At 50.7% G+C, this 26,568-nt stretch overlaps 3 protein-coding genes and 1 long non-coding RNA gene across 4 annotated transcripts; all 4 read left to right on the top strand.

The window, feature by feature from the left end:
* The first annotated feature begins 852 nt into the window (after positions 1–852).
* LOC132332998 (hydrocephalus-inducing protein-like) lies at positions 853–13,550 on the top strand. Its single transcript, XM_059857725.1, has 19 exons — positions 853–1,178; positions 1,689–1,894; positions 2,623–2,753; positions 3,681–3,817; positions 4,456–4,577; positions 4,665–4,847; positions 5,207–5,359; positions 6,429–6,668; positions 6,853–6,918; positions 7,414–7,563; positions 7,957–8,144; positions 8,318–8,500; positions 8,721–8,840; positions 10,638–10,797; positions 10,903–11,075; positions 11,232–11,430; positions 12,134–12,233; positions 12,768–12,867; positions 13,331–13,550. Exons 1-19 carry the CDS (start codon positions 1,046–1,048, stop codon positions 13,548–13,550), a joined length of 2,964 nt encoding a protein of 987 aa, XP_059713708.1. The 5' UTR covers positions 853–1,045.
* A 282-nt stretch (positions 13,551–13,832) lies between these two features.
* LOC132333037 (uncharacterized) lies at positions 13,833–15,174 on the top strand. Its single transcript, XR_009488040.1, has 3 exons — positions 13,833–13,945; positions 14,256–14,328; positions 14,942–15,174. It is a non-coding gene; the product is annotated as an uncharacterized LOC132333037 (long non-coding RNA).
* A 142-nt stretch (positions 15,175–15,316) lies between these two features.
* Positions 15,317–16,737, top strand: LOC132332997 (hydrocephalus-inducing protein homolog). Its single transcript, XM_059857724.1, has 3 exons — positions 15,317–15,407; positions 15,522–15,754; positions 16,339–16,737. Exons 1-3 carry the CDS (start codon positions 15,317–15,319, stop codon positions 16,492–16,494), a joined length of 480 nt encoding a protein of 159 aa, XP_059713707.1. The 3' UTR covers positions 16,495–16,737.
* A 144-nt stretch (positions 16,738–16,881) lies between these two features.
* LOC132332996 (hydrocephalus-inducing protein homolog) lies at positions 16,882–24,462 on the top strand. The gene is made up of 10 exons (XM_059857722.1): positions 16,882–16,979; positions 17,422–17,614; positions 18,478–18,586; positions 19,176–19,424; positions 19,768–19,910; positions 20,252–20,473; positions 21,629–21,789; positions 22,300–22,400; positions 22,998–23,370; positions 24,118–24,462. The coding sequence occupies exons 1-10, from the start codon at positions 16,882–16,884 to the stop codon at positions 24,254–24,256; spliced, it is 1,788 nt and encodes a 595-aa protein (XP_059713705.1). The 3' UTR covers positions 24,257–24,462.
* Positions 24,463–26,568: the final 2,106 nt, after the last annotated feature.

The following is a 26,568-nucleotide window of genomic DNA, read 5'->3' as shown; positions in this document are numbered from 1 at the left end:
GCAGCATCCCATCGCTGTCCAAGCTTCTCAGTCCTGCCTGGATGTCTTTGAGCCGAAGCAGCACTCCTGCTTTTTTCCCCTCCTTGCAGTGGGAAGAGGAAGTGTTTGACTTTCCCATTTTTTCATGCCTGTCTCCTACAAGGGATGAGAGGAGCTGCTGGCCCTGCTTAGTGCGGGGACTTCCTTTGCATAGCAGCAGCAGAAGAGCCTTTTTTTGATGAGGCGGGCTCTTGCTGGGAGAAGGCAAACCCCATCAGCAGCAGGGCTGTGCTCACATCGGGCTGTGCTCACATTGGGCTGTGCTGGGGCTGCAGCCTTATGAGCCATGGGGAGGACACACGGCACCCCGGGATCAGATGCTTGACTTTTTGGTCACAAGGAAGGTAGAAGGTTTGAAAAATGAAGGCCACTCCTCAGTTAAAATTTAAAGAACATTTAATAGGAGACAATGGGGGACAAAGCAGAAGTAACAGTGCTGGGTGCTTGGCTTGGGTGCTTAGCCAGAGGCACAGACCAGTCAACACAGCAACACCCCTTATATACCCTGTGTATTGCATCAGCCTAATCTATATCTACAAATGCTTATATATATTGAAATATTTTAACATAGTTCCTCCTCCCTCCCGCCTTTTTGGAGCATCTGCAGTTGTCCTAGTCCTGGTCATTTGTTACTTTTTGACGCATTCAACGGGTTTCCATTCCTTCACTGGTTAAATGTTAGTATTACAATAACTCTTCACCAACATTGGTATCACAACACAACATTTGCATTAAAAGAACTCTAAACTTTAGCAAAACTTCTTTTACAAAAGTCAACACTATAAAACACATAGTATTTACTCTAACAGTTGTGAAAGCCAACACTGTAATGTTTATCACGAGGGTGATATGGTCTGATGGTTTCTTCTAGATGAGAACCTGTTTCCTCAGCCTTTCTGTCCCCTGAGCCATCCCCATCAAACACTCTGATGCATTCCTCCCTCTTCTTCTGTCCCTGCAGGGCTCCATTGCACCTGGTGAGAAGCAAGTGCTGGAATTCTCTTACATGCCAGGATTACCAGGAGCTTTCAGCAGGACTTACCAGCTTAAAGTGGGTGACCTGGACCCGGAAAATATTTGTCTGAAAGGAGAAGCATCCTTTCCAATGATCTGTATGAACCTGCCCTGGAACATCAAAGGTGGGCACTGCCTGTCTGCCCCCAGGAAGGGCCCCTCTGGTTTTGTTCCCTACCATATGCCCATAGGGCAGCTCATGCTCCCCTCCAGCAAGCCTGGAGGATTGCAGGACTGCCAGACCAACTCAAGCCCCCTGGTTGCTTCATGAGTCTTGAGCAGAGGATCCCACGTGGGCTTTGTCCCAGGAATCAGCTTGCCAGCACATCTGGCAGGGTCCTGAAGGGTGATGGCTAGAGTGAAAGGCTTGGGAAGGCTGCAAGAGAGGCTGGCAGGGCTTCTGGCAGGGTTGGATATGTGTGACATTGCAGGGGATGAGATGCTCCTCTGTGGGGGGGGAGATGGGTGGGAGCAAACATGAGGATTCAGAGAGGAGCAGCAGCATCCACTTTCCATAGATGGCTTGAGGGATTTCTTTCTGGAAGAAACCAGTGTTGGGAGGCAGGGACTTCCAAGCTTAAATAAGACTGGCACTTTGCTCACACTTCTCTTTTGTGGATGTTTTCTTCCTTCAGAAAATGAAAAAGATGAGAAGCCTCTGACACAGCTCGTAAAACTCGCGCAAGAACACAGTCAGAGGAAGAAATCCGTTGATCGGAAGAAGACTCAAAGCCTGAAGACTGGGACCTTGAAGTCTCAGACCCAAAAAACTCGGACTGCAAAGAGTCTGAGTCCGAAGACTGGGAACCTGAATCCTGATGTGCTTGACTCTGGCATTGCAGTAAGAACAGCTGCAGCCTTCTTTGGCGCATGCCACCCTCTCCATGTCACCTGAACCCCTTGCAGCTCACAGCAGCTCCCCAGTGCCCTGATGACACCTGGGACCTCCCTGCCCACTTCCAACCTTGTGTCACCTCAGCATTGTCCCTAGGGCTGCCACTCTGGTCGTGGTCTCCTCTGGGGCTGCACCAGCTTCCTGGCTACCCCAGGGAGAGATCCTGAAGGCCATGCTCCAGGGATGGAGTTGATGGTGCTTTGAAGGAGATGCAGGTCATTGCTGGGAAGTTTGTTGGTCCCAACCCAAGCTCGGACAGATTTACAGACCTTAACAGCAGCTGCCTGATTGTGGCCTGGGGCTGTGCTGGTGGTGCTCATCTCCAAGAGGCACCAGCTTGGTCCTGGTTCCTTTTCAAGACAGTTTTTGTCCAAGCTGCCTTGGTACTGACTGGGGGCAGGCAAGTATCTGGAGCTCTGGAAGGTTCCTGGCTTGTCTGTCTGCCTGGCCAGATCAGCTTTGCTTACAGTGTCTGGGCAGGCAAAGATGCTGGAGTTACTTCTCTGGAGATGAGGTCCTGGCTGAGGGAGCAGGAGGTGTCACAGGCACTGAGCAGCCAGTCAGAAGGACCCCACACCCCCTCCCAACAAGAGCGGGTTGGGATCCTTTCTCAGGTACAAGCTGGGCCTTGTGAAGGACCTTTGCTAACCAGCCCCTGTCTTCCCTTTCCTTAGCCAAACACTCAGCAGATAAACACGGTGAAGACGCTGATTGAGAAGGCTGCTCTGGAGATGCAGGAAAAGCTCACACCCCATTCCCCAGAGAGCAAGTTCCCTGACAAAGAACTGTGCCAGAGCCTTGTCAAGTGAGTAGGGACTCCCATCCCCATCTCCAAGGTTCCCCGTGGGGAATACCCAGCCTTGTCCCCTTCTCCTGAGAGCTCCTTGTGTCTGCAAAGCTGGGAATAGCCTGGACTCCAGAAAGGGTCTGGTCCTGGTGGCTGTGACACGCAGCATGTGAGCAGTGGAGTGTCCTCCCTTCCCCAGCCCCCCGCTGAGCTTTGGACTGCTCAGCTCCCCCCAGGTTCTGTCCCTAGAGCTGGGGGAGCCAGTGCAGGCCTTCAAGCCCTTCCAGACAGCACAAATTCTGTTCCTGCTGACTAGCTCTGAAAGAAACAACTCCCAGCTGGTGTCTTGGTTCCAACTAACAGAGCACACTAAACAAAAGGAGAAGGGAACTGCACATGTCAGCAAACCCTGTAAAATCCAAGGTCAGATGGCTTAAAGCCTGGTGGGATGGCACGGCTTGGTCCATCCCTTTGAAACATCATGATGCAGCACAAGCACGGGAGCTTCAATTCAGAAAGAAGATGCTCTGCAGAACAGATCATGTGATCTGGCTGCAGAGCAATGGAGATTTCTTGTGCAGGCAAATCTTGTTCCTAGGCCCCAAAGCAATTTCAGGCTCAGGCTGTATACTAGGCTAAGCAGTTTGATTGAGAGCAGTGGAGACCTAGTGTACTCACTTACACTGGGTTTTCATGGCAGAGGAGCTGTGGCCAGTGTCCATTTTAAACTTATTTTCAGGTACCGTTTACTAGTGGTAAAAAACCTAGGACCTGCACTCCTGACTTCCCAAAGTCATTGCCAGGTGGTCAGGCCATGGGTTTCATGGGCTTGAGCTGAGTTTTTACAGCAGTGAATAAAGAAATAGCCACTGTATTTGTATCCTCCATCCACTTGGGTGCATAGCCAGGCTGTGGTTTAAGGACTGTCCTTAATCTTCCTTGCAGAGTTGAGCTGCCTGAGTATGTCCTGGACATGGGCACTGTCCGTAAGGGTTTCACTGAGAGAAGCACTCTGGAGATCACCAACCCTGGGCAGATCCCAGTGTCCTTCCAGATCGATGTATCTGTCCTGCAGGACACAGGTAAGCAGTGCTGGAGACACTTCTGTGGGCTTGAAGGAGGTGTCTCAGACAGATTAGCTAAAGCCATTGAACTTGGGGAGGTTTCTGAGCTTTTTCTTCTCAGTGCCTCTGCAGGGAGCTTTAGAGGCAGAACTATCCTGGCCAGCCATGCCCAGGGACCTGGCCTGCCTGTGACAGCCCTAATGCTCCTGTACAGAGGCCAGATGGGCTCATCACCCTGGTCACCTCTCAGCATATTCAGCCCTTGGATCCCATGAGTATCAAGTTTCTTTGGGCACTCTGTGGGCTTATTTTGCCATCCAGCGGGGTCTGATGTGTTTTGGAAGCGCTTTTTTTGGAGTTCACACTGTCACAGCACCTGTATTCAGCCTTTATTGAGGAAACAGCCTGTGAGATCCTCTGGTGGATCAAAAGAGGTTTCCAAAAGAGGCCTTGAGGCAAGGCTGCCCTTCCATCACACAGTGGCTCACTGTGTCTGAGGGGTGTTCAGGTGCACTCTTAAGTTTTTGTCCAGGTCGCAGCACGGCGTGGGGCTTTTGCCAGACCTCTCAGCCAGGACACCTGTAAGGTCTTAATGTGCTTATGACAAATTTTGTGTTTCCTGTGTATCTCAGCTGCTTTGTGTTCATCTGTTCAAGGTTTCAGCGTGGAGCTGGACCAGGTGCAGGGCCTGCCCCACAGCCACACCAGGACGTTTGACGTGCGCTTTGAAAGTATCCGGCAGCCACGGGGTGACGTGGATGTGCTGCTGCCCATAGAGGTACCACAGCTCTTGGGGCAGGCAGCAGGCTGGGCACAGCAGCAGATGTCACCTGCACCCTCTGCTGAATTCTCTGTCCTTCTCCAGGTGAAAAAAGGCCCCACATATAACATCCGTCTGCGTGCCGCTGTGTCTGAGCTGTCACTCGAACTCTCCAAGAACACTCTGCACTTCTCTGCTCTGCTCGTTGGGCAGTGCCAGGTTGAGACAATCCAGCTCTACAACTGGTTCCGAGTACCCTGCCGATGGTCCATCAAGCCTGTTCAGAAGGTAAAGCCCAGGCCCATAACTTCTTGGTTGGGTTTTCTTTGTGATTCTTGCCATTTCTGCTTCTGTGGCTGCCTGAGCACTTGGGTCTATAGCGTGTTTGAGGAAGCTTCTGAGGGTCTAGATTAAGGCTGGTTTGCCTGGACCTGTTCCATTAGCGGATGCTTTGCTTTTCTGCCATCTTCACCCATTCCTCCTCTTCCTCTGAGCACAGTAGTTCCCTATCTGCCTGCCCTGTCTACAGGTTTTCCCTCCAGCTGTAGGCTATGGGAGCCACACTTGGTTTGGCTGTGGGTGCTCTCAGCACTGTGTCAGTGTCTCGGAGCATGAGGAGACCTCACACAATTGGTTTCTGTGCCCAGAACAATCAGCACATGTACATGACACCAGCCGTACATCAGAAGCAGCAGGCGCTGGAGGATGAGCCCTGTCCCTTTGAAGTGAAGCCTTCCAAAGGAACCCTTGGTGCAGGAAGGTGGCAGAAGCTGCAAATCACATTTACACCCAAGGAGGAGGTGAGATTGGCAGATGTCAGCCCAGGAGGTCTGTCAGGGCTATCTGGAAATGAGGGCCTGGTGCAGAGAGTGTGGTAGGAGCTCTGCCTTCACAGGCAGCTTTCTGCAAGCCCTGTACTCTGCGTGGCTCAGTTCACCCCACAGAGCACTCCCGTGAGATGTGCTTTGAAATGCCCACAGGGAGCTTGCACAGAGAGCCCAAGGGCTTGGAGGCTGCCCCTTGGCACATGGGGGGGATGTGCCCAACTCCCCCCAGCCTCCCCCTTGCCTGGCTGCATTTGCAGCTGCCACACTCGGTGCAGGGCAGCTGCCCGCTCACAGAGGATAATCCTGGAATGGCCAGTCTGGGCTCACCCTGCTGCAGGACTGACAGACCAAACAGCCACCACACACCCTCCTGGGCATGGCAGGACAGGCACTTGTGGTGATGTGCTGCCAGCAGTCCCTGGGGCTCTGGCCTGCCTGCACATTCCCGTGCAGCTGGGGATTCAGCTCAAAGGATGGAGCATTCCCAAAAGTGGTTTGCCTGTGGCCGCTGGGTCTCGGAAACTGGCAGTGTGTCCCAGCACGGACACAAGTGCTTCTGTGCCCACACACAGTCCCAGGGATCTTTTAATTGCTCAAGAAATGTAACCATCTTGTGTCTGGCTTGGACCAGAGCCTAACACTAAGCAGAGATGCTGACCCTTACTTCTGGCCAGCAAGAGCTCATTTGCCTGGAGTTGGCGTTTGCCTGATGCAGCAGTGCCAGGACTGTGTCTGGACACTGTAACCCCGATGGCCCCTCCCATGAGCATTGCACTCCTGCAGGACTAGGTGAAAACGCCTGACAGTCCATTGTACATCCATGTGATACCAAATACCCAGTTACAGTGCACACCAAGATTCATCCCAGTTACTCAGACCCAGACTACTACAGATGCTCTAGTCCCTAGCATAAGTAAATATCTGGTTTGCATTCACCTTGGAGGGACTGATAACACCCTGACCTTGGGGCAAGCATTGTTGTATTTGGGGTCCTGTCACCTGAGACTTCTTGAAAGAGTTTCCTGCACTTTTCTCTTTACAGAGGTCTTACAAGAATGAGCTGGAGCTTAACATTAATGGGAGCAGCAATTGCTTAAAGCTGCAGCTCTCCGGACAAGGTCTGGAGCCGCGGTTGGAGTTCAGCCCTCCAGCACTAAAGATGGGATGGATGCTGGTGGACAGCACTGGGGTGGAGGCCACAGTGGTGGTGAAGAACCCATGCAACTTTCCCATTGAGTTTTACTCCCTGGATTTTGATGAGCAGCACCTTGAGAAGAAGAAGGTGAGAAGGCAGGTCTGGTCCCCATGTACATGCTGCCCAAGCTTCACAGCACGCCAGCGTTGCCAGGCTTGTGCCAGGGAGATGGAGGCAATCCCCAGGGCAAAGCCAGCTCTGCTGACATACTGTGGGAGGACCTAAACGAAGTAGTTTGTGTTGTGTTGCGTTGCCGTGCTTGGACATCCAGGTCACAGATCCGAAGACCTTGACTGGGGAGATCCTGAGGGATGGGAAGCTGCCAGCGGAAGACCAGGTAAAACCCTGCAAGGCCCAGATCTTGAGCTTGCCATGTTTGTGGGCCCTGGAGCATTGTGTCCCCCCCCCAGGTGCTAATGGCACAGAGCCTTGTCCAGACCCCTGATGATGTTCCACAATGACTCTGTAGCATCTATGTGAATGGGGAGGTTATCACCATCCCTCAGATGGGCAGGAAATGGGCGTGCTCTGTGTCCAAGTATCCCATCTATTCAGAGTCTCCCAGCCTGGAAATCATTCTAAATGGTCCCAGGACAGGGCAGCTCATGGTCATTGTTTTCTTCAGCTGAGTCACTTGGGAGAGGTTTCTCTCCCGGTCTGGCTTGTAGCTCTTGCATCTGCTCTGGAGCCTGCTCACCCCACTGGGCATAACAAAGCACTTGTACATCATATAAGTCAAAAACCCCATTGCCAAAAGCTCAGTGCCTTTAAAGAAGGAGTTGTGAGGATGAAGGTGACAGAAGTATAAACAGGATTTTCTCTTCTGTTTTAGATGCTGGAACATCTGGGACTGCATCCCGACAGCCCTCCCCTTTCCCCTGCTGCTGTGCTCTCCAGTGTCGAGTACCCAGAGAAGCGGCTGGGCTCTGCAGAGCGTGTGCAGGACAATCTGCTGGGTGCTCCAGTGGTGCCAGCACTGAAGGTGCCAGGGCAGGGACCGGGTTGCATGGGGGGCATGGGGGACAGGTTGGACGGAAAGGGATCATTGTGGAGAGGTAATGAAGATGTGGTGGGGCCCCATGTCTGCAGGTCTCCTTTCTGTCAGGGATGGGACAAAAGAGACAGCTCTGCTGGAGACAGAGCAGTTCTGTAAGACAAGAGGTAAAAAATTACTTAAAACCATCAACCTTGTTTGAGGAGAGGGTCTTGCATAAGAAGGGGCATCCTAGGCAAAACAAACACCAGTAAGGAAGACCAAGCCCATGGGCAGGTGGACTTATTTATTCTTTCTGTTGGTGAACAAACCCCCATTTTGCTTTCCAGAATGGGGATGTCTCAGGGCTCACCTCTCCCTCCCTTTTCTCTCTCCCCTTAGGCCAAGGCCCCAGATGCAAAGGGCAGTTCTGCCAAGGGCCAACCAAAGACGGGTAAAGCAACCAGCAGAGACAGATCTGTAAAGGAGAAGCAGATCTCCACACGGAGAACAGAAAGTTCCCGCGCCTCTTCTGCAACAAGATCCAAAAGTACGCTGGAAAGGGCCTCAACCCCCACAGTATTCCTCAGGTGAGCCTCACGGGAGGAGGTGATGTCTCTACTTCTTGGTCCTCTTGCCAAACAAGGTCCATCATTCCCAGCTCCACAGTGACCCTGTGCCAGTGCCTCATGGGATGGCGAGTGCACCCTCCTTGTTTCGTTTGCTCCTCAGCAATGTCTGAAGCCTCCTCTTTAATTGCCAGGCTTAAACAGTACCGGTGGATAGTGCCTGCCCAGGGTGAGGTGGAACTGAAGGTCAACTTCTTCGCCAAAAAGCCAGGGAGGTTTGAGCAGACACTGAGCTTTGAGCTTGTGCCATCAAAGCGCCAGTACAAGCTGCCCTGCAGTGGCACTGGCCTGTACCCCAGCATCAGCCAGAACCCACGGTAAGGCTGGCCCCTGGCAGCCTCCCACACCACAGCTGCTGCTGAACTCACAGCCAGGGCTGGGCAGATCATACTGCCTGAGGCTGCCCAGCACCTCTTCCTGTGCTGGGAGCTGGGAAGGCAGATGGTACCTCAGCCACCAGGAAGGGTTATGGCTTTCTGACTACATTTCCTACTTGGAGCATCTCATAGCTCCTCCTTCCCCCCTTTCTCTGCCCAGGGTGGTGTTTCCACAGTGGAGGGCGACCATGAAGGAAGGTGAAGTCATCTTCAAGGAATATGTTGAGAGCACAAAGCAATTCCACTTTGGACCGCTGCTGTGTGGGAGATCAAGAGAGTGGTATGTGCTCCCTGCTGGGCCTTGTACTTTTCTGGACATGCCTGGAGAGACATGCTTTCCTGGTGGCACAATCCAGGGCAGTCCCTGGATCAGTCCTGGGAGACACATAGGTTTGAAGGACCACAGATGTGAACTTGAGCAGATAAGAGGCAAATGAGCTTTGGAGGAGCTGCTCTGCCTACTCCGTGGCTGCCTTGGTGACCAGAGCCGCGTGCTGCCGCCAGTCCAAAGGTGTTAGACGGCAACTTCTGTCCCCCTCCACATCTCAGCTTCACCCCTTAGGAAATGAACTTTATGGTGGCTTTTTAAGTGCTTTGAGCTCTGCAGGTAGCCTGATCAAGCAATTATTCTGTAGATGGTTTTGTAAAACTTTCATTCATCTGTAATTATATAAGACTTTATTATTAACCTGCCAATGGGTGTCGGGGGGAACGTACAGCAGGAATTACATTTTCCTGTAATGACATTGCATCCCAGCTGCTGGATAAAATCTGCCTAAACACTTGGCCATTGAAGCTATTGTATATTTCTACTTTTACTGTCACTAGTTTTTTTAATAGGATTTAAGTTCTTGTCTCCATAGGAACTCTGGAGGGTTAGGTCTGTTTAGACAATCCAAGGAAATGAAACTGAAATAGTTTAAAAAAACCACACGATCTTTAGCCAGGTAGATGGGTGGTTTGGGATTTCTGTTTGCCTCTTTAGCCCTTTCACTCCGAAGGAATTTCCACACCTGAGAGAAGGGTCATTTGTTACCTTCTTGCATTCCTCTTGGGAATTGATGCTTTATATTTCTTTCTCAGACTTTGAGCTAACCCATGAAATCCAAAGCAGTTTCATGACTTTTATGAGAGAGATTAGCTAAACTCTTTTTCCAAAAGCCTTTCTTTATACCCTGCAGGGAAGGCACCTCAAGAAAGAAGGGGAAAGAACCCGTGTGCCTGCTGTACTGTTATTTTTCTAGGCACCCTTGAATTTATGTTGTATTAAAAACTCTCAAAGTGGCCTGAGCATCATCAGGCTTCTGGGGTGGAGGCACCAAGTCCAGGTGTAGCAGACACGGGGCTTGCTAGAGTCCCTTGGAGGACAGAGGCCTAGAGATAAGAAAATGCCAAGTCATAGTAACTAAGCCAGAAGCCCTCTCTCTGGTCCTCCAAGACCTAAGCATATTTCTCTGTGACCCCATAGGTTACTTTCCCCTAACCCTTACAATTGGACAGTTTCTGATCCCTTCTACCCCTATATAAGGGGCTACTTTAGCCCATTCTGGCTAGAAGAGCTGTCCCTGGAACCCTTCACGGACCCCTCAATAGACCCTCGCTGTGGAATCTCCGAGGCCTCTCCTCTCTCTCTCACCGTCTGCTTGCCTGGAAGCCACTGCTAGCCGAGAGCGCCTTTAGCAAGCTAAGAGCTGAAAACTATAAAAGAGCTGAGATCACTAAGAGCTGGCTATCACTTAAGCTTGCTAAGGTAGCTGTGGCTATAGAGCAGTTCGTTTTTCTGGACACCCAGCCTCCAAAAGGCTGAGCTGTCCGGCCTGAGCCTGCCTGCTCGCCTGGGAAACAGACCCTGCAGAAACCCAGCTGTCCAGCTAGAAGTAGCCCCTGTGGCTTTCATCCAGGGGAAGGCATCAAAGTACAGCAAGGATCCTTGCCATGCCTCTGACTGGGATCCATTTCCCTCACTTGTTTGTTAGAGCAAGGTCTTCCAGCATTGCTTCCTCGGGTGCACATGGTGCTCTCCTAGGTGTGTGGCAAAGGTAACAGTCTTTTCAGCCTTTTCCCCTTTTGTTGACAGGTACAAGACCCAGAACTGTCCTGGCAACTCTGAAAATATAACCATCTTCAACAACTCCCCCACGGACGTAAAGGTCCGATTCTCCTTTGAGAATGCTGGGGAAGCAGATACGTTCCTTTTGAACCCTCCCCGCATGACACTGAAACCAAAGGAGAAGAAGGTAGGAGAAGGGCAGGTAGAGCAGGCACCACAGAAGTGCCCAGGGGCTGCTTCTCCTGCTCACACACAGAGCTCTTCTGATTTCTTCCTGTGGGACCATGTGCAGGAGCTGACCATTTGGGCATACCCCACTTCCCCTGGCTTCCTGGAAGACAAACTCGTCTGCAGCATTGAGAAGAACCCGAACCCAGTGGTCTTCAGCCTGTGCTGCTATGGGGTGGGCATGAAGATGGAGGTCAGCACCCGGGAGCTGTCTTTTGACAAACTGCTTCTGCACAGGTCAGTCATCCCACAAGCAATCCAAAACTTGTGACAAAGAGAAAACGTTTGACTCTGGTTTCTGGGGCATGGATGGAGCTGCCCCAAGTTGCATTCAGTGGCGAGGCCGGTGTGACCATCCAGCAGCTAATGCCAAGTGCCTTCCTGTCTCTGCAGGACTGACTGCAGGACCTTCGTCCTGAAAAACAACAGCATGCTGCCCATGGCCTGGCAGCTCCGTGGGCTGGATGACCTTGTTGAGAACTTCTTCTTGTCACAAAATAATGGCATCCTTGATCCCCGCTCAGAGTTTGAAGTGACACTGCATTTCAAGGCTGAGCAGATTGGCAGCATTGAGAAGACCCTCCGACTAGAGGTGAGAGGGACTGTGGCCTGCCTGGCAGAGCAGGGCATAGTGAGCAGCCATGTGCTGCTAGGGACAGAGTCAGGAAGAGCTGCACCCGCCAGACACAAGGGTGCTGTGACCCCAACTTCTGCCTCTACACAGCATTTGCCAGAACGTGCAGTGCATCCACATCCCCCCAGACAGGCAGACACTGCATCCTGAGCCTGTACCACAACCACCTCGTCCCTGTGAATGGTTGAAGGTTGTTGTCTGGTTGTACAGACTGCAGCGTGATCTCTGTATTCCTCCTGGACTTTGTCTGAAGCTCTTGCATAGTACAACAAACTCTCCCTGTGGGATTTTGTTCCCTGGCCCCCTGTTTAGGGGCTGCCCTTCAGACAGGGTGCTAGGTGATTTGGGAGGGTTGTCAATGCCACTGCTCTGAGACACCTCATACTTCTTGTGGTTGTTCTTACACCCCTGTGCCTCTCAAGGATGCTTTAGCAGCAGCATTCCCTGCTGTAGGAGTGCAGAGTTGGGCTGATAGGGTTTTTTACTGCAGCAGAATCCCACTGGGACAGCCCATGAGAGGAACAGGTTAACAAAGCTTGGGAGTCCGCCAATGGTTGTGAAGCCAGGGAGGCCATAGGGAAAGCAGCCAGCAGAGACAAGGACTTTACAGGCTGTCTACCAGCAGAATAATCTGAACAATGTTTGTTTCTTGCTGCCTCAGGTTTCAGATGCAGAAAACATCCTGGGGGTTGTTCAGACAGAAAACATCAAAATCTCTGCAGAGGTCTATGATGTTTCTCTGGGCATTGACATGCCTGAAGGTCAGTGGATGCCTCCCAAACAAAGCAGTCCAGGTGCACTGCATTATCTTGGGAGGTGGGCAACCAAAGCACTTGATGGGATGGGGTGGGATGGGACAGCATGCAAGGAAGGCACGGATACGTAAAGCACATACTCTGCAAGCTGCGTGGAATAAAGCGTTGTCAGGGCTCTGACAGCCCTAAGTCTTTCCCCTCTGAACTTTGAAGTGTGCAGCTTCATGTGCAGATTGGATTTGGGGGCTTTGAAACAACAGTGATGTGAACAGGCAACGCCCACAGGCTCAGTGCAGCATATAAAGTAATTGGATTTGTGCTTGGGAGTGAGGAAATGGGAGCCGAGCTCTTTTGCTACTAAGCCTGCAGATACTTTGGGTAAGAAGAGAAAGGGCAGACAAGTAGTTGGAAAACACTTTCAAGAATGGAAACTTGCTGAAAAGGGTTTTGCACCGAGACCTCCATGTTGCTTGTGAGCTGGTGTATTCTGCAGCAGCTCACAAATACTGTGTTTGACCTCACGCTGTGGATTTTCTGCAGGTGCAGATGGAAGCTTGGAATTTGGAACAATTAATGTCCTGGATAAGGTGAAGAAAGTCCTGAGTCTAAAGATCAAAGGGATATACAGGATTGAGTACAGGTGAGTCCAGCTGCCTGGTAGTGAGCATTTCCCAGGCCTTCATTCTCCCTCTGTCAATGGCTAGAACCTGTTTCCATGCTGGCTACCTCATGGTATATACAAAACCTGGGCTCTCTGATCTCAATTATTTTACCAGAGAATTCAGCCACAAACCAGCAGTTCTTCACAGCTCAGCTGGAGGCCAAAGGAGAGCCCCAGAAATTTCAGCCACTGAAATGCTGAGATTCATTGCCGTTCTTTGGTGGTCACCTCCTTCCTTTCTCTTTCTGAGACTCTGTAAAGAAGTGAATGAAAAATTTTTTGCAGTAATCTTGTGATTGTCTGCACTCTCTGTCAAGATCCAGGATTCCCTGAGCAGAGCTGGACTCTCCCTTTTTTTTCTGGTCCTATGCAAAGTCCTGGCTGTGCTGGTGGCACCTGTACTTGTAACTGCAGAGCTCTCCTTCCTTCCCTTTCTCCCCAGGTTCACGCTGAAGGGTGCAGGTCCCAGGATGCAAGACTTGGCATCCTACTTCACCGTTACACCTCAGTCGGGCATGGTGAATGCCTCCCACCCTGATGCGAGTGTTGAGATAATCTTCCACCCCACAAGTGAAATCCTCCTCAAGAACATACCCATCCTGTACTGCCAGGTGAGCTGCCTGGGCCAGGCTGTGTTATCACACGGTGTTTTGGGAGCGTAAACAGGATAGGTTTCTAATGGGAGGAGGGCTTTACTGGAGAATCCTCTCTCCTACGTACACAAACAAAGTCTTTCAGCACCATTTGGGAGGCTTCCTAAGTGGAGCTGAGACTCTGGCCGGCGTCTTTATTGTTTACCATCCTTCCTGTGGACACAGGTGATAGATGCCAGCTCAGGTGAAGGAGGCCAGGCTGTTACCAACATCCCAATAAGAGTGTCGGCCAAAGCCGAGTACAGCAAGTACAGCATTGTGCCTGCCTCACCCACCGACTTTGGAGCCATGATCAAGGGCACCAAGAAGAGCCGGACTGTTGTGCTGAAGAACAACGGCACGCTCAGCTTCAAATTCCACATCCGCCGAGAACCCAAGCTTGCATCTGCATTGGAAAGCAAAAGGTATGAGAAGCCCTGCACCACCCTTCCTGTCATACACGCCACAGCTGGTATGTGGCAGGCAGCCAGGAGACTTGGGCTATCGTCCATTTGCGTCCCTGGCTTGGGGAGAGGGAGCAAAAAAACACCTCAGTATCCCCATGTATAGTACAAAGCTGGTGACTGAGCTGCTCAGTCCAGCAATAGGAGCTGCTGGCTGCTCTCTGGGAGCCATCAGGAGCAGGAAGGCTTTCCTCTGTGAGGAGGAAGGCCAGCTTTGGCCTTTGAGGCAGGGGAGCTCAGCATGACAGATACCTCTGTTTTCTCCTCTCAGTTCAAAGCAAGGGGAATCTGCTCCATCAGCTAAAAAGCGCTCAAAAGGAAGGAAATCAGGCTCCTCGACACAGGTGGGTGACTCCTGCTGCCCTGCTGCTGCTGCAGGGGATGTGAGAAGATGCTGCTGTGCCCAGGCTGGGGCTCATCGCCATAGGGTGGGATGTGGTCTACAAGACCAGTATCTGCTCAGTGCTACTGACAGTCCTGTACTCTGGCTGTGACCTGGAGTTATGGGGTCAACAGAGGGGAGCAGGTCCTGTGTTTGGTAGCTGCTAGCCAGCATAGGTCTGTGAACACCTCAGAAGCAAAAACATCCCCCACTGAACTCCCAGTCCACAGAGCTCAGACATTACTTTTTCTTCTTCCCAGTCCCCTATCTGTCTCCCATCATTTCTCACAGCTATTTCTGCTCTCCTGTATTACCTCTGAGGTTGAAGGATCACAGCTACCACGTTCATTCTTTACACTCCCAACTCCTTTCTCTCTGCCACTTGGGACAGGCTTGCAGCTCCTCTTGGCTTGTTGCTCTCAGCCTGGGGCTACCTTTGGGCCATGGAGTCATCCTTCCCTGCCCTGGGACTGGCTGCTTGGGCCCATCTGGAGGCCAAGGCAGGACGTACTCTTTACTGGGGTGCTCAAGGCACAGCTATTAGCCATCAGCCTCTCCTGGAACTTTTTCTGCAGGGTCACCTCAGGCTTGGCATGTTCACAGTGTCCCCCTGCTCCGGCTCCGTCCATCCGTCGCGCATGCAGTTGATCAAAGTGGAGTGCCTCGCAGAGCAGGAGGGGACATGGGAGGAGCAGATCTACATTGACATCATGGACAGAGACCCCACAGACAATCCCCTCGGCATTCCCTTCACCCTGATTGTCGAGACCTGCGTCCCAGGTACATACTGCCCACAGTGCCCTTGGTCACACTTGCTGCTGATCAGCACCTCAACTTGCTGCTTGGATAGAGAGGCACGCTAGCCTTGGTGTCCCACCTTAAAATCCTCAGAGGTTCCAGCCCTCTTCAAGTCCACCAGTTCACTCATTATCCCTCCCAGGCTGGGAGGGATGCATGGAAGGATAAAAGGAAAGCAGTGCTCTCTAAGACTGAGGTTGACTGGGCTCCATCCTCACAGCCAGCTCCCCCACCCAAGGCTGGGTTTAGCAGTCACCCGGGCAGAAAGGGCTTATCGAGCCTTCTGAGAGGCCAGCAGGGTCTAGACAAATTCATCAGGGAGGCTTCTCCGTGCTCATCCCTCTGGTGTGTCCACAGGACTTGTTGAGAATGTCACGTCAATCTTCAAGGAGTATCCGATCTGCAGCAGCGCCGACCTCAGCCACCAGCTGCAGTCGGTGAAAGGCACGGGCCTCTTTGTCAGAGATGAGAATAGATTCATCTTCAGCAAGGTTCAGGTTGGGCAAGAGGCAGAAGCCCATTTCAGTATCTGCAATGCTTGCCGTCTGCCATGTGACGTGGCCCTCTCCATCAAACCCCTGCCTGGAGAGGTAAGAACAGGAGGCCAAGGTGGTGGTTGCCCTCTAAGGGCTGTGCGAGTGCCTGTTTTGTTCTCCAGATGCATTGTTGCCTGTGGCCCAGACTAGTCTAGCTCAGTGCAGGTCAGACTGCAGGGGAGAGCAGCAGAGCCAGGGAACAGTTGTGTAGAATTCTGCATGTCTCAGGAGAGGTTTGGCTCACACCTCTGGGTCTTTGGTGGGAGAAGTGAATCCTTCTGAAGCTCTCCTGGAAGCACACGCAGAGAGGGGCTGTTATGAACTGACATGTCAGGGCTCAAAGCAGAGCATCTCCTCAGGCTCCCTGGCTTTTCCTTCTCTTTGAAGGCCAGTTCTGGGTTATTTGCAGAGTCTTCCACGCAGTGCCCATCTCCCATATAGGCTGGGGCAGCCTCCTGCACTCAAACACCCAATGCTTTAGCACAAGGTCAGCATTCCCCGGGAGGATGGGAGCCTGCCCGGGGAAGCAGGAAGAAAGACACAATGTCTGGGGCTGTTCTCAGTAATGCATTTATGAATAAAACTGTGTCATGTTGAAAGGTGTTTTCTCCTAACACTGCTCTCTGGGTTCCCCCAAGGAACAAAGCCTTATCAACAACATTTTCAAGCTGGATCCAGTCAAGATGTCCATTCGTGGCTCGTCCTCTGCCGTTGCTACGGTGACCTTCACTCCGCCAGACAAGCAGAGCTACGACTGCACCTTTGAGGCTTCCCTTGAGATGCCCAAGGGGTAACTGACCCTGTGAAATATTGGGGGAGGCCTCACTGATAGCTGCCTCTCTCTCCCCTGGGAAGGCACAGGCCTCTTGTTAGCTGTAATGCTTTCAGTAGCCTTAGGCATGAGATGATCTGGGAGTAACTCTTAGAGTAGAAAAATGAGGCTGATGGTTTATTCTGTATGAAGAACTGTCAAGACAGGGAAATACTAGGTAGCCAACTGGAAGTTACCCAGATGTGCTGCAGCTGACCTGGGCGTTTCCACGGACAAAGGTTTAGAAGAAGCGGTTTCTGTGCCAGCAAGACAGCAGTCACATTTTCCTCTTTGCTTCTGTAAAATTAAGTGATCCTCTGTGGTTCCCTGGCATTCATTAGGCTATTTTATGTGAGTGATTGGAGCTGATATGAAAGAGGAGCCCAGTTCCTCTGCCCTGGGACCTGTGTACTGGGGCTTTGACCTGCCCTTCCTCAACCCTTTAGTGGCTGAATTGGAACAAGACAAGTCCAATTGCTAATAAGCAATTGCTTTTTTACTGTTCTTGGAAATGATCTTTACTGATGGTGACAATGATTTATTTCTGCCTTCTTGCTTTTGTACTGCTTTCGTGCTGTGCCTTTGCTTGTTTCATAAGTCTCATCTCACTGCAGCAAGGGGATTTGCCATATCTCATCTGGTGCCTCCTTATTTACCTGCTGTACTGCATAATTCAATTAAATGAAATTATTTTTAACTGTTATTGTGGAAGGCTCTGGCTCTTTGGAGCAGATTCCTCTTGTGAATGGTCCTGAGTGGATTGGGAAGAGGCTGGTGGGGGCCTGTGTTTTGTGGGGTACAGGAGTACCAGGCAGGGAAAACACTGTAGGTGGGTGGCCCTTGGTGCTTCGCTTGCCCAGTGGGAAATGGGTTAGTGCCAGCTGAAATTGTTTCCGCGCCTCTCCTGCAGCTCTGTGGAAGTGAAACCCCAAATCCTGACCTTCACCATCAGTGGGAAGGGGCAGGAACTGCCGGTGACAGTCGTGCGCCCAAGTGCTCGCAGCAAGAGGGAAATAGCCGTGCTGCGCTTCAAAAGGCTCCAGCTGGAGGATACAGAGATGCTCCCCCTGGTCATCCGTAACAACGGCATCAAACCTGTCAAGGTGAGGAGCACCTGCTCAAGGAAGGATCTGGTTGGGAACAAAGGCTTGTCCCACAGGGGAAGGGTCCCAAAAAACATGGCAGACCTGGGAAGAGGTGTCTCCGTTGAGCCCGAAATGACGCAAATTCACCAGGAGACTGAATTGCAGAAGTTTAATACAAAAAGCTCTCTCTTTTTATAGACAGGTTTGACACATTCTTCTTGATTGGCTAATTAACAGAAACGTCTTTCTCACAAACAATCCTTGAGAAGAACAGAAAAACAGAGTAGAAAAACACCACCTGCAGGTCATTTATACTAACAAGTTATCATCGTTTCTACAACTCCCTAAAAAGTCTCACAAGTCCACTGTGAGAAACTAATGTCGTTTCTTGCTCTCTGACCAGGCTGTCAGCCACAGGGAAGAGGTGTCAGAAATTCTTTTTAAGCGTGTAGCTGACATCTCCAAAAAGGGAGTTCTTGGAAATTTTCCATCCAGTCCTTTTTCTTTAAGTTGAACACAAGAAAGGTGGTGGAGTATTTTCCTGTCTCTCAGGTCACCTTTTGTTCTCATGAACATGTGTGGTTTCCCAGTTCCATAGATTGTATTTAATCCCAGTTTACTATATTTTAAGTAAACTTAGTTGTGGTTTAATCACACTCTGCTCATTACTTTCTGTCCTGTGTGGTTCTGTGTCAGTTCTATCCAGATGCCTCTGAACACCCTTTTTTCTCAGCTGGTTTGACTTAACTTTTGTGCTAAGTGCTGTTTGTAGTGGGAGAGGTGCTGGGCTGCCATGCGGGACCAGCAGCACTGTGGTGTCAGTCTCTGTGCCGTCCTGTACTCACACCAGCATCATTGTGCTCTGGCTTCCCTTTTCTCAGTTTATGTTACACCTGGAGGATGAGCATGGAGTGTTCTTGTTGAAAGGCAGGGCCTCCACATTCAAGACATTCCAAACTGGAAATGTGGAAGGGGACTCCGTCAGAAACGGTAAATTCATTAACCATGAAGTGTGATCATGCAGAGGGAAGACGTGTGCCCTGCTCTTGGCTTCTCTGAGCAGCAGCCAGGTGTTAGGCACAGTTTCATTCTTTGGGCTCTCTGTCCCCCAAGCTTTTCTTGGGGGCTTTTTGCAGGGTCTTCTCCTGGCAAGTTGTAGGAAGTTGTTCTGTTCTTCTAGACGTGGTGGGTTGAGTTGTGGGGGACTGTCACTATCTCAGTGGACCCTCTGAGGCATTTGCTGCATGTGGGAAGGTACCAGCCTGAACAGACACAGCCCTTGAGCACACAGCCAGCCAGCAGAAGCCAAAAGCACTCTTTGGCTGAGCTTGGCATATGGCTGGAGCTGGCTGGAAGTAGATGGAATGAGGGCTGGGCATCAGCCTGAGGTTAAGCTGCTTAAGCGGTGCTGTAACTGGAGGTGGCAGTCTTGTGAACATAGGAAGAGGGTCTGGAACCACTGTGGGTAGAATCTGTGCTTAGAAGGCAGCTGGTTTCACCTCTTATTCCTCATCTATCCTATGGAAATATTTCCTCAGTACAGCTGTATTAATTAACTCTGATTTCCATTGCTGTGCAGAGAGCAAGCCCGCAAAGCAGCCTTTCTTTCTTCTGCGTCATGGGCAATCGGCAGAGTTTGATGTCATTTTCAAACCCACCCTGGCTCAACGTCTGGAAGGGAAGATTTGTCTGTTAGTGGGGGACTCCCGCCTGACCCTAACCGAGCTGGTGGGTGAAGGCCACATGGATGAATTCACCCTTGATGGGTTAAAGGAAGACCCCCAGGAGAGGAATGCCAAGAGCAGTCTAAAGAAAGACATCATTGATGGTAAGAGAGGAGAGGCTGCCAAGGTGGAGCAAGGAAGAGGACAACGTCTGATCACGTGTGTCCTCCCTCTAGCCAGGCCTGGGCTGTCACCCATGGGACTTGCCGGCCTGTGGGGGTGGCAGCCATGCATGCAGAGCAGTGAGTGCTGTGCTGCACATCACTGGCTTAGGGGTGTGCCAGGGTGTTTCCCTGAAGGTGGTGGGATGGGGAACTGCCTGGGGAACTCCCTCAAGAGGGAGGAAGGCTTGGAGTAAGGAAGCATTGAACATAAAGGTGTCTGTGCACGTGAGGAGGCAGGTGGAGCTCCCTGCATGCTGAGATCCCTTGCTCTCCTCCTTTACAGCTGTCAGAGCAAATCACATCCAGTTTGGGCACTGTCCTGTCGGGAAGCGCTGCCGCAGGACCTTCACCATCACCAACCACACCCGTACGCAGTTCATGCGCTTTGTGTGGGACGCAGATGCCATATTCCAGTTCTCCCCCAAGGTGAGCATGGACTGCTCTTCCTTTCCCCATTGCTCAAGCTCCTGGTGTTCCCAGGAGCTGGCAGGGAATCCTCACATGCCACTGATAGCCCATTCCAGTGCCACGCAGGAGATGCAGTCCCTGGCTTGGCTGGACCAAGGCAGCCAGCCTTGCTGAAAAGGCTTCATGTTATGGGAGGTGGCACCTTCTGTTTATACTTTTGTCTGTCAAATTTCACATAAATCCTCTCTGAGGTGCAGATTCCTGGCACAGCTGTTCACCACATCAGTCCCTTTTGCTGTCAGGCCTGCCTTTGGCAGTGCTTCCAGTTTGGTCCCGACTCCCTCCCTGATTCTCCCTAGGTGGGACACCTCCATCCTGGCTGTGCCAAGGGCATCACAGTGACCTTGAAAGCAGATGTCCCAGGCACCTTCAGGAGGCGCCTTGTGAAATGTAAGGTGACCAAGATCAACTTCAAGCGGCCACGAAGGAAGGTTCCAGACTGGGATGACCAAATGTGCATTGTGACGTGGAAGGATATCCCCAGGAAAGACCTGGCAGCCAGATGGTTTAAAAAAGAGAGGGTAAGAAGCAGAACAGCAAAGAAAGGCAATCCAGCTTTTACAGAAAGAACCACCATAGCACCATCACTGCTGGCTGAGCAGCTCCTGCTTCCTCTGACATTGGACAGCCAAGAGGTTCACCAGCAGTGCATTCCAGGGGAGAGGTGGATGCACAGTGACCAGATACACTCACACAAGATGGGGAAGCCTTTTGACAAGAGACCTTTAGCCACACTCAACTATCAGGCTGTGCCACAAGCACAAGTGTTGCAGCCCATGTTGAATGGAAGGCAATGCTTTATGATTTTATCCCATTTTATGGTGTTTGAAATCTCTTCATCTCATGTGGTGCCTTTTCACCAACAAGGAGTTAAGTCTGCTGCACTCTGTCTCTTCTTTTAAAGTGGAGAGAAATACACTTCTCCTGCATATGCTGGTGAACTCCAAGTTTTGTCTGCATGGATACCAGAGAATTTGGTTGTGGTCTCTGTATTGTGTGGGATATCTCTTCATGAAGTAGCCCAGGCACTGTATGACTATGGAGGAGTCCAGAGAAGGACCATCTCCAGAGACTCTTGCTTTTATTGCCATTATTGCCACAAACACTCATCGTGGGTGAAGGTTCTTTCTGGGTTTCTGGACCATTTTAAGGCCTCTAAAAACCATCCTCTTTTCTATCAGAACATCTGCGGTTGAAGACTTTCCTAGTGAGATCTTTCACACCCCAAAATGCCCATCCCCAGCTCCCAGCAGCGTGGCTGTTGCTCCAGACATGACATCTGGAGAGCACTTACCCCTAAGACAAGAAGGTGCTCTCTAGAGCTCTTCAGTCTCCATCCACAGAGCTCCAGCAGGGGAACTTATCCCTATTTTGAGACCTGCTGGATTTATAGGGGACAGGAAAAAAGCCAGTCCCTCTACAAGGTTGAAGTACAGGGACTAGAACACAGCTATAGTCTCCATGGGGATATTAACAGCTGTGGTAGTGATCGCTTGGATCAGTCGGTAGAACAAACTACCGAGCAGAACACTCCCAATTTTGTCATCTTTCCAGGGAAGTAAAAGTGAATGGTCCTTTCTAGTCCCTTAGGAGGCTGATCTTGGAGGCCAGAAGATTCCCTTCTCAGCCTGACCTTCTGGGCTCTGCTTAGTGATTTCTCCTTCCTCTGTTTGCAGGTGGTCGAGACAGTCCCGGAACCAGCTCACACTGTGCTGGAGAAGAGCAGCCAGGAGGCTGAGGTGTACCTCAGTGCCATTGTTTTCTACACCCAGTTCAAACTGAGCACAACCGTGGTTCAGTTCAAGGATACCTCCCCCTTGCAGACAAGGATAGCCACGTGAGTGCTGGAGGCCAGGCAGGGCCCTGGGGACAGCAGCTGACCTTGCCCAGGGCTGGCCCAGGGCCTGCTTGCCAGAACTCTGCCCCAGCCCAAACCAGCACAGGCCCATTTATGTGCACACAAAGCCAAGCAGGTGGAGGTGCTCAGGAGAGCCTCAGTGCTGCCACACCTTTCTGCTGAGGACAGCCATGGCTTTGCCCTCACTGCATGTCACCTGTCCTCATCTGCTCAGGAATAAGTTTGCAGTCAAACCAAGACCTAAAGTCCAGAGTAAGCCCCTTAGCTTCAGTGTCCTGGGTACCATGTTGGCCCTTTCCTCTTAAACTTCCAGGCTTTAAAATACTTTTTTGGGCCACCTGGGACAGCAATCTGAGCATGGCAGGGTTGCCTGGGGTAGAAGATGCTCCTCAGCAGAAAGTGGTACCAGGAGTCCATCAGACAATGTTACTGTACTATTTCCTTTATATTTATTGGACATTTTTTTTATTCCTCCTTCTGGCTTTTCAGTTTCAGGCTATCCAACACAGGGAAGGTAGCCCTGGAATACTCCTGGGAGGAAGCTGAAGACAGTGAAGCAGTGAAGAAGCAATACTCATCTGCTCTGATGCGTAAGGGCATTTCACTTGGTAGCTGAGGGCCTGGGGAGAAGACTCTGCCACTTCACTCCAAAACATGAATTGCTCTTTCATCCTTGCCCACACGTCCACTTTCATCAGCATCTTCCCAGCTGCAGCCGGAGAGTTTTTGTCCCTATCTGCTGTTCATTCCCTTCTGTTCTTCCTCTGCCACTTCTGCTCTGCAGAGGAGCTGAGCCAGGCTCTGGGGAGAGCCACGTGCTGGGTGGACTGGGAAGGACTGGGAAGGGGGACATCAGGGACATCTCAGACTCTTTGAAAAGTCTGAGACTGGGAAAAACAATGGTGTAACAAGTGAGCTGACCTGTAGCCACTGTCTGTGTGCAGTTCCCCACTCCAGGGCAAATGCAAAGTCACCGTCTAAAACCAACTCTCCTGCTTTGGCACAGGAGTTTGTGCTGCATGCAGAGACCCTGCTCCCAGATGCTCTATTTCCTGCTGAAAGTAATTGGCCAGAGATGCTCCAAGTGCATCCCAGCTCTCCTCCAACTACCTGCAGTGGGAGGCAGAGTTGCTGGCGCTCCAATGACAGGATTTTATCTTTGAAAGGTGTCCTCTTCCTCTCTGCAGGTCATTTCCTCTCCTCTGAAACTTTAAAGCGTTGCAGAAAGATGCTGCATCGTTTTGGGTGGCAGCCGGATCGTCCTTTTGAAACTCAATCTTCTGGGCTGCAGCTGCTGCATCAGCTGGCCAAGCGGCTGCAGCAGCAGCAGGATTCTGAGCAGCAGCAGCAGCAGCAGCCCGAGCAGCAGGACCATCCCAAGCTGTGCCGCTCAAGGCGTGTTGGTTCCGCCCTGGAAATCCTGCCAGATCCCTTCCATGACCTGCCACTGTTCTCCATCAAGCCCTGCCACGGCATCATCGCCCCTGGCCAGAAGCAGGCCTTTCAAGTGCGGTTCTCCCCAAAGTGTGAGGGGACGTTTGAGACCACCCTGCAGTGCAGGTGGGAAACATTTAGCACTTGTCAACTCATGCTTTTGATGGGTATCGCTGGGGGATCGCAGGGTGGGACAGGGTGGAAGGGACCACAGTAGATCATCTGGTCCCACTTCCCTGTGTAAGCATGCTCATCCTAGTGCACATGGCACAGGGTTGTGTCCAGAGGGCTCTGGAATAATTCCAGTGAGGGACACTCCACACCCTCTCTGGGCAACCTGCCACCTGCACAGGAAAGAAGTTCTTCCTCAGGTTCAGGTGGAATTTCCTGTTCGGGTTCTGCCATTGCCTCTTGTCCCATTGCTGGGCACCACCAAGCAGAGCCTGGTTCATCCCCTAATACCCTCCCTTCAGTCCCTCTGACTGGGATGAGGAGGTGAGCCTGGAGACAGGCAGCCCCAGAGAGGCGGCAGAAACACCCACAGGAGCAGAAAAAGATCATCTGGCCTTGGTAGGGAGACACTGGGAAGGTTGCAAAATCTGGAAGAAGAGATCCAGGAACCAGCAAGTCCCTAGCTCTGCTTTCTTTTGGGACAAGCAAGGCCTGCTTCTCTACATGGAACCCTGAGTGCTGTAGTTGGTCCCCAGGCACTTTACTGGTCATGTTCCTGCCCTTGCACCTCTGCAGCTTCCATGCAGCGAGTACATTTGTTTAATTTGCTGCTCGCTGCTTGCACAAGGAAAGGATGCAGCAAGCTGCAGAGCAACTGGCTGAGAATGTCTGTCTGGCTAATACCAGTCCCTTTCTTCCTAGGATTCCTAACATGAAGCCAAATCAGAAGATGAAGCAGGTGATTGTGAAAGGCAGAGCCCGGGAGCAGAAGATTCTTGATAAAGCAGAGAGAGAAAGGCCAGGGAGCCAAGGATCAGGGGCTCTGGAAACCAGCACCTAAGGGGCAGCATTTGCGTCAGCTGGAGTCTCCTGAAGGAACCAGCAACATCGTGCCTTCTGCTGCTCATGGTCTCCCACCCTTCACCAGAGACCTCTGCAGCTACTCTTCTGAGCTCCAGTGAACACCTCAATCTTACCTTTAATTACCTAGGTTATTGACTGGTTATTATATTGATAATTAATTCATGATTGTCAATAAATTGTTAATCGTTAATAAATTGCTAACTGTCAGCTTGTCTTGGTTTAAAAGACAGGTGTCTGCAGGACCTCTGTGGAATGGGGAATGTGACCTCCTTCTCTCCAAATTATTATAACTTTGAAATTAAGGGGCTTTCAGGCAAAGATAAGGGAGAAGTTCTTTGCCAGTATGTACAACAAGGCAAACAAACAACAATGCTGGCAGCAAAAACAAACAGAACCAGATACCCAACCTCAGCCTTCCCTTGGCTGCAGGCACTTTCTTTTTGGTGCAGTTCCAGTCACAGCTGGACTGGGAAAGGGAGGCAAATAATGAATAAAGCAATTGCTACAGAAATTTTATTTAAGGAGTAAGGAACCAAGGAATACTCTGGAGAGCTCAAGCACTATGTGATCAATTCTGAAGAACTTATTGCTGTGAGGGAGTCTCTACAGTAGCCAAATAGTGACTGGACAATGCTCAAGTTGTTAAATAAGTAATGAGAAAACACCCTAGTGAGGGAAGAGCCCTAGCCCTTAGACCCTTTCAAAATATGCAAATAGATTACACTGATTTCCCCAAAATACAGAGATGGAAATATCTTCTTGGAAGAGTTGATCACCTCACCCACTGGTAGTCTTTGTTACCTCAACTGCAACTACCTCCAAAGTGGCTAAGATGCTATTAGAACAAATCATTCCCAGATATGGGATAACTGAAAGAATGGACTAGATAAGGGAACACACTTTACTTCAAAAATTGTGCATTCTATGTGTTGTATTAGACATAAATTGGGAATTCCATACCCCATGGCACCCTCAAAGCTCTAGATGTGTGGAGAGAATGAATGCTATCCTTAAGAACCATATTACCAAATTAATTTTTGAACCAGATTAGCATTATTACGGATCAGAACTGCTCCAAGAAAGGACATGGGAGTTTCTCCCAATGAAATGTTAGTTGGGTTACCTTATCTGGGAAGGGAGGAGGGGTTGCCAGTGGCTGAAACGAATGACTTACATCTCAAAAATTATTTGCAGGCAATTGCACTTTCTCTCACGGATCTTAGAAGAAAAGAGTAGTTACCCCAAACATCACCTCTAGACTTTCTATACACCAGGTAAAACCAGGAGATTGGGTTCTAATAAAATCTTGGAATGATGATACCTTAACAGCAGCATGGAAGGTCCCTTTTAGGTACTTTTAACAACTGAAACAGTTACCAGGAGTGCAGAAAAGGAGTGGTTGGTCTAACTCCTCTCAAGTCAAAGGGCCAGTGGAAACTCCTCTGCAAATTTGGACAGTGGTACAAGGAGATTGTGGTGGAACCTGGTGTGTTTTGTTCATGTTCTGTTCACTAAAGGGCTAAAGATAGAGGGAATAAAACACTTAGACCTAAAACCAAGTGTAACCAAAACCGCATACAATCACAAGTATATTCTTGCTTAATAAATGCTTGCTCAATAAACCATAAGTTCTAGAATTTTAGGTATGACCACTAGAGGAGGAGGAGTCGACCGGAGGACAGCCGGGGAGGACTAGCAGCCTTCATCAGACAACGACCAGCAGAGGAGGACCCCTTAGCACCAAGAAGACACATGGGCAGAGAACTTTCTGGACCCGTCCCCAACGAGAAGAGATACAGTATAAAAGTTAGACTGGATCGAACAGTGGGTGGGCAGTCCTTGGCGAGCGGAGGCTCCCCTGTCGCCCAGCGCTGATTTTGCTTATGCCTTGCTTGCTGTAATTAATAAATTCCAATTGGACTAAGCTTATTGGAGTTTGCTTCAATTCATAACAAGATAACCCTTCAAAGTTAATATTCAAAAGATGACTTAATAGTAAACAATCATGGGCAAGACTGGACTGACCTCTGTATTTGCCACCAGAAAGCCTTTTGCTCCACTGTGGGCTGCAATCCCTTGGGTGTTGAGCAGTGGAAATAGAAGTCAAACCAGACCTTGACTAAAGAGGAATAGGAAATGATATTCTAAGACTCTGGAAATTGCTGGGCGGAGTGTCATGGCCTCTGTGCTTCACCTCTATATCCCTGCAGTGTGCTGTTCTAGGGCACAGAGCTTGGGAAGCAGGAGCGAAGGTAACCTTTGATGCTACAGTTAAAATCTGAGGTTTGC

This window comes from Haemorhous mexicanus, chromosome 12 (assembly GCF_027477595.1).
Source record: "Haemorhous mexicanus isolate bHaeMex1 chromosome 12, bHaeMex1.pri, whole genome shotgun sequence".
Lineage (NCBI taxonomy): Eukaryota > Metazoa > Chordata > Aves > Passeriformes > Fringillidae > Haemorhous > Haemorhous mexicanus.
Note: the sequence above shows the minus strand (reverse complement) of the source record. Positions and strands in the feature narration are given on the sequence as shown.